This window comes from Salmo trutta, chromosome 29 (assembly GCF_901001165.1).
Source record: "Salmo trutta chromosome 29, fSalTru1.1, whole genome shotgun sequence".
Classification (NCBI taxonomy): Eukaryota; Metazoa; Chordata; class Actinopteri; order Salmoniformes; family Salmonidae; genus Salmo; species Salmo trutta.
The window spans coordinates 34,674,378-34,686,876 of record NC_042985.1 but is presented as its reverse complement, the minus strand read 5'-3'; the positions used below and the strand labels follow the sequence as shown (position 1 = coordinate 34,686,876).

The 12,499-nt window shown below is 45.6% G+C and overlaps 1 protein-coding gene across 1 annotated transcript in view; it reads left to right on the top strand.

Annotated features, from left to right (window-relative positions):
- LOC115167465 (neural-cadherin) overlaps positions 1 to 12,499 on the top strand; it is a 205,951-nt gene that overhangs the window by 166,366 nt on the left and 27,086 nt on the right. Inside the window, exons 23-24 of the mRNA XM_029721890.1 lie at positions 2,213 to 2,427; positions 10,118 to 10,245. Coding sequence (XP_029577750.1) covers positions 2,213 to 2,427; positions 10,118 to 10,245 — 343 coding nt within the window. The remainder of the gene's footprint in view (positions 1 to 2,212; positions 2,428 to 10,117; positions 10,246 to 12,499) is intronic.

Sequence of the window (12,499 nt, the reverse complement as noted above, 5' to 3'; positions counted from 1 at the left end):
TTGCTGTGCAGAGCAGAGAGCCCTGGCCTGGTTTATCACTCGGCTTTGAGCGCACAGATGTAGAACTGCAAAAAATACATCGAGATCCCCAGCGACGCAGCGCAGAGATTTAAGATTTAAGAAACAACGTGTAGATAATCGTGGCACCAGGATTAATAGCGGGATTTGAAAATGGAGGGCAGGGGAGATTACATGGTCCCTTTCAAACGCTAACACATAACATTCCCATGTGCAAGCAAAGGACAGGAAATGAGCAAAGAAAAAAAGCTCAAGTACAGTAAGAGGATTGGGCTGAAATCATGCTCCTGATTTCTCTGATGGGATAAATGAGTGAGATTATTCCCTGAGACTGGGGGAATTGTTTGCAAATGGAGAGATAAGGTGGTTTCCAGTGTATAGTCTTCAATCCCCGTCTTTACGTCTCCTTCTCTCTCTCTACAGTATTGCCTCTCCTACTCCCGATCTCCCTCTTCCTTTTCTATAAGTGATCCCTCCTTTGTACGTTACTGTCTGTCACTCTGGGAGATATGTTCATGTCTTTGATGGTCCGATGTTCGGATGGAGTAATACTAGCCTTGTTTTCGGCTTGGGGCCTAGTCACACTAAGCTGTGACCGTGTGTGTACACTTCCTCCCATCCCATGTGTGAGTGGTTAGGTAGACGCATGGCTCCGGGCTGTAACCACATCCAGATATCACTGGTATCAACTCCCTGCCTCTCCACAGTGAGCTGGCCTTGTAGTGTGACTATAGGATCCTGTTTGGTAAACCGGAGCCTATAGGACCTTCATCAGAACCAGTGCTCCTAGACAGCTCCTAGACACAACTTCCTTTCATTTCTCGGCGTCATGGTCGGGGTACCGTGTTGTTGAGAAGCAGAACAGTCCGACATGCGTGCTGATCTGCGCTAACAGCAACGTTCACCACCTGCTGTTGTTCCAGTGCATCCTCATCTTCTCTCTCCTGTAGTATAATAATAACCTACGCCATTTAGCAGATGCTTTCATCCAAACGCGACTTACGGTCATGTGTGCATACGGTCATGCGTGCATACGGTCATGCGTGCATACGGTCATGCGTGCTCCTCTCTCCTCTCTCTCTCTCTTTTTGCTACGGTGTGTCTTCTAAACTTTGATTACTGCGCCTGGTTATTAGAAGAAGCATGTTATTGTGTTAGCGCACGGCCCGCCTGCCTATTTCACTCCTCCCGCATTTGCATGTCTGCCAGGTGCCAGGGGGGGACTATCATTTCTGACAGTCTCTCCTTTTCAATCTGGGTTCAGAGCACAGACTAGGAAATGGGAAAGACTAAATGCAAGAGTGTTGGATGTGGCAGCTAGGCAGCCAGGAGCTCTTCGCTCTCCCTTCACAGCACACAAATGAGAGAGGAACGAAACGAAGGGAGCATGGCAGCCTGGAAGACTATTATTAGGCTGCTGTGAGTAGGGTGATGGAGAGGGAACCGGCTTAGAAAATAGCTGGGCTTCTGACTAAACTAACTAGAGAAAGCCACACTTGATTGATGCCGCAGGATTGCCTGTGTGTGTGTGTGTGTGCCAGCTATATTAGCTGTCTCCACAACAGGTGGATATAGTGGGGTAGTGTGCGTGTGTCTGTGTGTGACAAAGGACGAATGAATGAAGGAAAAGGGGATGACAGAATAACCGGAGGGAGGAGTGCAGCTGTGCTCGGTTGCTACAGTACGTCTGACAGAGGATGTTGTTACTAGTGATGGATTCTCCCTATGGCACGGCTGATAATGAGAACATCTGCATGAGATGCGGAGTGAATCTCTCTGAAGGGAATCACTGGAGGCGAAAACAGTAGTCTGAGAGCAAGACAGACAGAGAGAGAGAGAGGGAGAGAAAGCTGAAATATAGTGTTCTCCAGATTGTGAGGAGTCCATGGGGGCTAATATAGACTGCTAGATGCTTAGTTGGGATGTGCACTCACAATATTTAGTAATAAGGGTTGTTATGCAATTGAGACCAACTAGAAGCAAATTGTGTGTGTTGTGTGTGTGTGAGTGTGCGTGTGTGTGTGTGACTGTTGTGTGGTTAAGCAGAAGCAGGCCATCCCATCCCGGCCTCAGCAGGGACATCCTGACAGAGCAGTCTTGTGTGATAGATGAGGTGAAAAGATGAAATAACTCAATTGCTTTAAATGATGATTTTTTTTTGGTGATGTTCCTCTTCCTTGTTATCTTGCCCTAGATGCCAGTGCCCTACGCAGTTCGAGGGACCAGAGTGCCAGCAGACCAAACACAGTTTCCATGGCAACGGCTATGCCTGGTTTCCTCCCATAAGGCCTTGCTTCGAGAGCCATCTCTCCCTGGAGTTCATCACGGAGGTTGCAGATGGTCTGCTGCTCTACAGTGGGCCCCTGGCTCAGCTACAGCCCTGGGACCTCGAGGACTTGATGGCCATAGGTACATATCCACTTATCTACACACAGAGGAGGGGGACAGGATATAGGATAGGGCAGAGACAAGATGTGTTAGGGGGAAGGGAGGGGCAGCGCATGCCTGCGTCAGTGTGTGAGTGCTGGTAATTGTGTTTTCAGTACACAGTGATGGTCAGATAGAGATAGGAAGGTTGCATGAGGCAGAAATTGTCCTGTCTTGATTTGCTGGTTTAATATGAACGTTTAGAGACCGCTAAGGTTATTTTTACATGGATATTTGTTGTGCCAACCCTGCCAAATTAGTTTGGGGGTGGAGGGGTTTCTTTGAATGGGGTTCAGCGTCAGCCTACACATAGCTCCTAAGGCCTTTAATGAGTGTACACTCGGTGGTAAAGACTGATCTCAATCTGTGTGTTTGTGTGTGTGCGTGTGTGTGTGTGTGTGTGTGTGTGTGTGGTTGCAGTGTGACAGCATCAGGTCTTTAGGGGTTAATGAAGGGGCTCATTATGAAAGTAAAGGCTTATTTGTCATTCATTCCAGAATGTAATTACAATGGGGTGTGCATATTTAGAGCTTTAATGAACTTGTTGAGCTATATGGACGTGCGTAGCATACTTTCTTAAGTTGAGGTCCAGAGTAAATAACATATGATGTTTGTTGTTCCATTTCACATTATGTCTGCTTTTGAGTATTAGCACTTGATTCAATGCTGGAAGACATTTTGTGTGTGTGTGCGTGCGTGCGTGTGTGCGTGCGTGTGTGTGCGTGCGTGAGTGTGTGCATGAGTGTATGTGTGTTTGAATGGGAAACAAAGGAGAAAGGACACAGTAGAAGTTTCAAGCGTGTAAGTTTCAAGGTTTTTTTTAGCCACGTGCACAGGACATTCTTGAGTCTCAACAGTCTAAAGTCTTCAGTCTCAAAACGATGGATAGTCAGTGTGTTGTACTGTGAAGGTCAAATCAAATCAAACTTTATTTGCCACAAGCGCCGAATAAGTGTAGACTTTACTGTGAAATGCTTACTTAAAAACTCTTAACCAACAGTGCAGTTCAAGAAGAAGAGAATATTTACCAAGTAGGCTAAAATAAAAAGTAATAATAAAAGTAACACAATAAGAATAACAATAATGAGGTTATATACAGGGAGCACCGGTACCGAGTCAGTGGGCAGGGGTACAGGCTAGTTGAGGTAATCTGTACATGTAGGTAGGGGTGAAGTGACTATGCATAGGTAACAAACCAACAGCGAGTAGCAACAGTGTACTAGAGGGGGTCAATGTAAATTGTCCGGTGGCGATTTTTATGAATTGATAGTTTGTTGGTGATGTGGACACCAAGGAACTTGAAACTCTCGACCCGCTCCACTACAGCCCCGTCGATGTTAATGGGGGCCTGTTCGGCCGCCTTTTCCTGTACTCCACGATCAGCTCCTTTGTCTTGCTCACATTGAGGGAGAGGTTGTTGTCCTGGCACCAGACTGCCAGTTCTCTGACCTCCTCCCAATAGGCCGTCTCATCGTTATCGGTTGTGTTGTCAGCAAACTTAATGATGGTGTTGGAGTTGTGTTTGGCCACGCAGTCGTGGGTGAACAGGGAATACAGGAGGGGACTAAGTACACACCCCTGAGGGGCCCCAGTGTTAAGGATCAGCGTGGCAGATGTGTTGTTGCCTACTCTTACCACCTGGGGGCGGCCTGTCAGGAAGTCCAGAATCCAGTTGCAGAAGGAGGTGTTTAGTCCCAGGGTCCTTAGCTTAGTGATGAGCTTCGTGGGCACTATGGTGTTGAACGCTGAGCTGTAGTCGAAGAACAGCATTCTCACATAGGTGTTCCTTTTGTCCAGGTGAGAAAGGGCGGAGTGGAGTGCGATTGAGATTGCATCATCTGTGGATCTGTTGGGGCGGTATGTGAATTGGAGTGGGTCTATCAATTTTATTTTCTAATGATTGCACGTTAACAAGAAGAATGGAATGCATTGGGAGTTTACTCGCTCGCCTCCGGATTCTCAGAAGGATCCCCGATCTGCGTCCCCTTTTCCGACGTCTTTTCTTCACGCACAAGGCGTGGATCTGGGCCTGTTCCAGTGAAAGCAGGATGTCCTTCCAGTCGAACTCTTTAAAAGAAAAGGTTTCTTTCAGTCCGCGGTGAGTAATCCCTTTTCTGATGTCCAGTGGTTTTTTTTTCGGTCATAAGAGACAGTAACAGCAATGTTATGTAATAAGTAAAAAAATAAGTTACACAAAATGCTCAAAATTGCACAATTGGTAGTGGGAATGTAAAACGTCAGCCATGTTCTTCGGCGCCATCCTTTCTCTCTGATGTAAAAATGTCTGCAGTTGTTGCAGTAAGTCAAGGTTTCCCAAACTCGATCCTTGGGCCACTCCTGGGTACACGTTTTGGTTTTTGCCCTAGCACCACACAGCTGATTCAAATCATCAATGTCCACAGCCTCACAGCCCAGTCCACAACTGCTGGGTGTGGAGGGAGAGACATTGTCTGGAGAAGAGAGACAAAATCCAACAACGTCTGTGTCCAGCACTGCGCCAGAGAGGACAGACATAGCGACAGGGAAAGCAGGGAGGGATGAATGGAGAGTGGATAGACAGGGAAACATTCAACGCGTACTGTACATGTTGAGGTAGAGAGAGAATAAAAAGTATGGAGAGAGAGTTTAGGAGCTGTAAGATGCGGAGTGGGAGGAGACGGTATTGAGCTGCGGATGGAGTCAGAGAGAGTTCGAGTAGGAGAAGATAATACACCGTGAGACATGGAGTGAGAGGGTGAGATACTTGGTTCGGAGTGGAAGGGATGTATGAAGAAGATGTGTAGACAACTTGTACAATTGCAGGAGGGAGAGATGACAGAGTGGAGAGGGCAAGTAGAGACGGCTGAGACTTAAAGGGAGAAACAGACAACAACAGTTCAGCCCAATGTCTCTATATTACTCTCTCAAACACACACACACACACACACACACACACACACACACACACACACACACACACACACACACACACACACACACACACACACACACACACACACATGCCCTGTACTCTCACCCACAGGTTGACTGTGTTAAACCTTAGTATTTCTCGTTGTTTAGCAATGCAACCTATTAAACCTTATGATTTTCCACTGCTTCCCGGCCCGGATCTCCTTATTAAAGGCGTTGAGCAGCTCTCTGGCTGCCTCCCGCAGCCCTGCCCACTCACTGTCTGTTGTCCGCTGTGCAGTGCTGTTTATCCCCCCATGGTCCTTTGTGCCCAGGCATCACCACCACTAATGTAACATAGCACAGACCTGCCTCTGCAAAACACCCCTGCATGTCCTACATTCTCCCTGTTCCCCTGGGATTAAAGGCCCAATGCAGCCATTTGTACAGTATATCAATATCAAATCATTTCTGGGTAACAATTAAGTACCTTACTGAAATAGTTTTCCATTAAAATGGCCAAAAAGAAACAAAAATGGCTTTTTAGCAAAAAACTACTGTATTTCTCAAGCAATCATTTTGCTAGGACTGTCTGGGAGTTGTCTGAGTGGGGAGGGGGAAATTGAAAACTAGCTGTCATTGGCGGAGAGGTTTGGAACTCTCTTTGTTATTTGTCTATTAACTAATTTACCACCTGGTGATGTCACCAGGCAAGCCAAAACTCCATCCATGCAAAAAAATGCTGATTAGAAGGTCCTTTGTAGATTGTATTTTCAACCAGCAACTATTAGGAAATATAACAATTATCCTTTTTTTTCACACGTTTACAGTGTTCGTTTCATCAGCTGTTGCACAACATGATACAAAACACAAGAAACACGTCATTTTGAATGTACTGGGCCTTTAAGTGGTAGCGCACTGAGCCAGTATGGCAAGTAGCCTACGTTTAAAGCAGGGCTGTTCAAATCCGGTCCTGGAGGGCCGAAACACATCTGTTTTTTTTGTTTCTACCTGGTAGTTAATTGCACTCACCTGATGTTCCAGGTCTGAATGAGTCCCTTATTAGAAGAAGAGGATGAAAACCAGACGTGTTTCTGCCCTCCAGAACTGACATTGAGCAGCCCGGGTCCAAGGAGAATGGCATCCTATTCCCTTTATAGTGCACTACTTGACCAGGAACCTATTCCCTTTACAGCACTACTATTGACCACAAAGTAGTGCACTATAGATTGAATAGGGAACTATTTGGGATGCACCCAGTGTCTGTTACTGCCCAGCTTGAGCCTGTGTGGTGTATGAGATTACTGGACAGGTCTGAGGTGATTTGTTCTGGGCCGGACAGAGAACTGGATGTTGCTCTACCAGAGGGAGGAAGGGAGTCTTTGGTTCCGCTTGTTAACTTTTCCATGGCTCATAGTCTTTTGTCCCCGTCTGATGTGGGTCAGATTCCAACCACGATGTGCTTCATACTGAAAGCATTATATTGAGTTATGGTTGTGTATAGTGTAGGTTTGCAGGGCATATGGGATGTTTTAGAGTGCCCATTGGTCTGTCCTCACCTCTAAATGTAATCTGTGTTATATTTCTCTCTAAATCACGCCAGAGATCTAGACCCTATCTGCGCTGTCTCCTGACTTTGACCGTTGACCTCTAGGTCTATTAATCTGACTGGTACGCGGGAACACGATTACGTCCAGTGAGATCATTGTTAAATGAGTCTCATTATTGTAAACTCTCCCTTCTCAAGGGTACGAGCCATGGGGCTGAGCTTGTCCAATCAATAGACAAATTAACCAGACAAATTAAATTTGGGTGATTACGGACTCCTGCAGAATGGAAAACAGGCTCTCAGGGCTCGGCTGGGGATCCAGTTTACACCTCGTTGCCAAGCGTTGCATCCAGCTCCAAGGATAGAGCAGGAAAAAATGTCACCAATCACTTTGTCTCATTCTGACCTGATGCCAGCCTATTTATCATGCTTTTATATGTGGAACTCAGAGTTTCTTAATAAATGCAAGTCAAAAGCCAGATGTTTAAAAAAAAAAAAGATTGAGTAATGGTATGGAAAGTCAATGAATGTAATGGTCATTTGCTGGCAGCATATAAGCCAATTTATAACAGTCAAGGTTATTGCATTTTTTCTGCCCATATTAAATAGAATCATAATACCCGGCTGAATGTAAGCATCTCAGGCATTTTGTATTTTACTTTTTTTTAGATCTTTTGCTTTACTAGTGTTGGTGGTCTCAGAAAGAACTGAGAAACAGGCTGACTAAGAACACACACACACACACACGTGCAGACACAACATCTGGCAGATGAAAGCGAGCAGAGAGATACAGTTACACACTGAGTGTGACGCGCACATTACGGTCAATTTGCAGAAACCTGTTTCACAGTCTTTTAGCGCTGCAACCGTTTCAAATATCGCTTTAAAGTTTAGGTCCTGTTTCCTGGGGGTATGGGGGTGTTTGCCTGACAGTCAATTTATATTAAAGGCACCACAGTCACAGACTCCCTTTCTCTCTTGCTGGGCTGCTGATTTGTATATACAGAGTGATTTGTAATGCTGTTTATGCAGTCCATATGGTCCCTGCCTCAAACATATCCCCTTCAGGCCTTCAGAAGAGCAATTTTTCAAATTTAAGCGCCATGCTATGGGGGCCATGCTATGCGGGCTGAGATCCTCTGGCTTCCCCCTCACCAAGCCGCTCGACAGGGAAGATTAATCTGCAGGGATGTCGAGGAGGAGACCATGATGAATAAGGGATGAGGAGGGGAGAAGTCCGCCAACCGGAGTTTAAGAGCAAAATCTTGTAGTAACCTGAGGACACCCGGGCGTACTCTCCCTCTCCAAGATCATTTGATACGGCACAACATAAAGCCCATTTGGCCTGTCTTCCCACACCTTTTTTTGTTAACTAGGCAAGTCAGTTAAGAACAAATTCTTATTTACAATGACGGCCTAGGAACAGTGGATTAACTGCCTTGTTGAGGGGCAGAACGACGGATTTTTTTTTTACCTTGTCAGCTTGGGGATTCGAACTAGCAACCTGTCTGACCAAGACAGCCCAGCCTGTCCATGTGTGTGGAAGTTCTCCTCTCAGGCACTCAGCACCACTCTCCTCTCCTTCCCTCTCTCTTTTCATCTCAACCAAGCCTCCACCGTTCACACCTGTCACCTCTTTTCTCCTGAAATGCCACGTCAGTCCCAACAAGGAGGTTCGGGGACCCTCGTCAGACGCAGATAGCCTGTGGGACAGTGTCAATCTCCTGCCTGAGGGTGGTGGCCACTGTGGGCCTTTCAAATGAAAAGGGCTTTTCACTCAGGCTTAGGCTGGGCTCTGTACATCAGTAACTTACTGCTAGCTCAAAGTTATCTCTGTCTGAGCACAGGTTGCCTTCTGGGAATCCACTGTGAGAACACTGCAGAGAGACAGGTGGGAGAGGGAGAAAGAGAGAGAGAGAAAAGGTTGGGAGTATAAAAGAGAAAGACATGACAAGCCAGATAGAGAGAGTGTCATGGAGAGAGGCAGGGTGGAAGAGAAGGTACAGATAAAGACCTAGAGAAGAGGGAGAACAACCCTGTCTGTTGAAAACAGAGCATTTGCGAGCCTAGACAATAGAGCAACGTGGAGTTTAAATTTACAGCGTTGTTCTCTCCTGAACTCTTAGACTGTGGATGTCATGTTGATTTATGGAGAAACAGTGGTTGGTTGACATGTTGTTTACCCACAATCCTTTGCAAATGGTATAAAGCATACAATGAGTCTTAACTGGTTCATTAATTTTTAATTTCCCATTTGACTAAGTCAGAAAATAGAGTCACTTTTTAATATGTTTATTGTCTTATGGGGGGCATATAGGGATGGGGGGGGGGCATAATTGCATAGCACCAGACACTGTTGTAATCCTTATTGTGGAGTGAGCATTTTTTATTTAACCTTTATTTAACTAGGCAAGTCAGTTAAGAACACATTCTTACTTACAACGACAGCCTACCAAAAGCCAAAAGACCTCCTGCTGGAATGGGGGCTGGGATTAAAAATACAAAATAAATATAGGACAAAACACACATCACGACAAGAGAGACAACACAACACTACATAATGAGAGACCTAAGACAACAGCATTGCAAGGCAGCAAGACATGACAACACAGCATGGTAGCAACAAAACATGACAACAACATGGCAGCAACACAACATGGTAGCAGCACTAAACTTGGTACAAACATTAATTGGGAAAAGTGAACAGCACAAAGGGCAGGAAGGTAGCGACAACAATACATCATGCAAAGCCACAACTGTCAGTAAGAGTGATGACGTCTGACTGTTAATTATATTTATTAACTGGTTTACTATTAGCTATGCACCTTTTACTGTTGTTGTTTTTCATTTTCTAATACTGGCCCAGGTTATTAGATGTAATGTCATTTTAAGTACGCCATCTTTCTGAACAGACTGCTGAAAGCATTGAGGTGGTACCCGTTTTTACTTTAGACTAGGGTTGGGTGAACACAGATCACTCTTACAGAATGATCAGTTGCCGTTTATTAGTTGACCGTGCTTCACTGTGGTTGCTTGTTCTTGGTGTGTCGCAGTGATCAGATGAAATGGGTACAGAAGTGACGGCCTCAGGATGAAGTGGTCTGTGTGTGGTTGTATCTGATCCTGGCATTGAGAGTATGTGATGGGGGGGGGTTGATGGTCATCAGGAGGCCCCGGGGATGTGACCACCATGTGCGACCTCATGTCAGTGTCCTCTCTCTCTCTGTCCCTCAGAGCTGATCGATGGCACTCCCACACTCAAGATAAACCATGGCTCGGGCACACTGGTCCTGCAGTTGCCAGGCAACGTGAACGTGGCGGACAGACGGTGGCACCGTCTGGACGTGAGGAGCAACAGTAAGGTGGGTGTCTGACGTCTGAGCTGCTGCCAAGCTTATACCAACCCAGGGGACCCCAACCACCCCCCCACACACACGCGCGCACACACACACACACACACACACACACACACACACACACACACACACACACACACACACACACACACACACACACATAGACAAACACAGACACACACACACGCGCACACATAGACAAACACAGACACGCACACATCTCCCCCGACACTAGCCATATGCTGTTCATTCTTATAGAACTCTGGGAAAGTTTAATGCAAACAGGTGGTGTCTCTGCTAGACTAGTCCTGTTTTCAGTACATAGTCTGGAGAAGTAGGAGGGTTTGAGTGGTTTGGATTCAGTGCTGATCAAATCAAATCAAACTTTATTTGTCACATGTCCCGAATACAACAAGTGCAGACCTTACCAAACCCTTAACCAACAGTGCAGTTCAAGAATAGTTAAGAAAATATTGACCAAATAAACGAAAGTAAAAAATAATAAAAAGTAACACAATAAAATAACAATAATGAGGCTATATACAGGGGGTACCGGTACAAAGTCAATGTGGGGGGGTACAGGTTAGTCGAGGTAATTTGTACATGTAGGTAGGGGTGAAGTGACTATGCATAGAAAATAAACAGCGAGTAGCAGCAGTGTACAAAACAAATGGGGGAGGGGGGAGGTGGGGTGGGGGGGTGTCAATGGTAAATAGTCCGGTGGCCATTTGATTAATTGTTCAGCAGTCTTATGGCTTGAGGGTAGAAGCTGTTAACCTTTTGGTCCTAGACTTGGCGCTCCGGTACCGCTTTCCATGCAGTAGCGGAGAAAACAGTCTATGACTTGGGTGGCTGGAGTCTGACAATTCCGATGTGAGTGCTACAGGGCGGTAATCATTTAGGCTGGTTACCTTCGCTTCCTTGGGCACAGGGACTATGGTGGTCTGATTGAAACATGTAAGTATTACAGACTTGGTCAGGGAGAGACTGAAAATGTCAGTGAAGTCACTTGCAAGTTGGTCCACGCATGCTTTGAGTACACGTCCTGGTAGTCCGTCTGGCCCCGCGGCTTTGTGAATGTTGACCTGTTTAAAGGTCTTGCTCACATCGGCTATCGAGGGCTTTATCACACAGTCGTCCAAAACAGCTGGTGCTCTCGTGCATGCTTCAGTGTTGCTTGCCTCGAAGCGAGCATAAAAGGCATTTAGCTCATCTGGTAGGCTGTACGTCACCGGGCAGCTCGTGTCTGGGTTTCCCTTTGTAGTCCGTAATAGTTTTCAAGCCCTGTCACATCCGACAAGTGTCAGAGCTGGTGTAGTAGGATTCAATCTTAATCCTGTATTAGCGGCCAAATTAATGTCCCGCTATTTGAAAACGGCAGCTCTAGCCTTTGGCTAGATGCGGATGTTGCCTGTAATCCATGGCTTATTGATGAAGCCAATGACTGGTGTGGTATACTCCTCAATGCCATTGGATGAATCCCGGAACATATTCCAGTCTGTGCTAGCAAAACAGTCCTGTAACGTAGCATCCATGTCATCTGACCACTTCCGTATTAAGTGAGTCACTGGTACTTCCTGCTTTAGTTTTTGCTTGTAAGCAGGAATCAAGAGGATAGAATTGTGGTCGATTTGCCAAATGAAGGGTGGGGGATAGCTTTGTATGCATCTGTGTGTGTGGAGTAAAGGTGGTCTAGAGTTTTTTTCCTATGGTTGCACATGTGACATGCTGGTAGAAATGAGGTAAAACCTATTTAAGTTTGCATGCAATAAGGTCCCTGGCCTCTAGGAGCACCACTTCTGGATGAGCATTTTTTTCTTTGCTTTTGGCCTTATAGAGTTGGTTGAGTGCAGTTTTAGGGCCTTCATCGGTCTGTGCTGGTACATAGATGGCTACGAATTATATAGATGAGAACTCTTGGTAGATAGTGAAGTCTGCAGCTTATCATAAAGTACTCTACCTCAGGCGAGCAATACTTTGAGACTTCTTTAATATTAGATATTGCGCACCAGCTGTGTATGGCCGCTTTGGCTGTATGACTGCACTAACAACAACTTTGTTAATCTACCAGGTCTGAAAATCAGCCTCAGGGTTATTCGTGAAATGGTCAATGTATTATATAAACAGTGTCTTACAAACACTATAATAGTATTTGTATGCCATTTACAAACTCAAAATGAATCAAATTGCAGGTTTGCTATGAAATAACTAGTTGAATATGCTTGTTGACTACAATAAACTGTTATTGAGTACATATTCA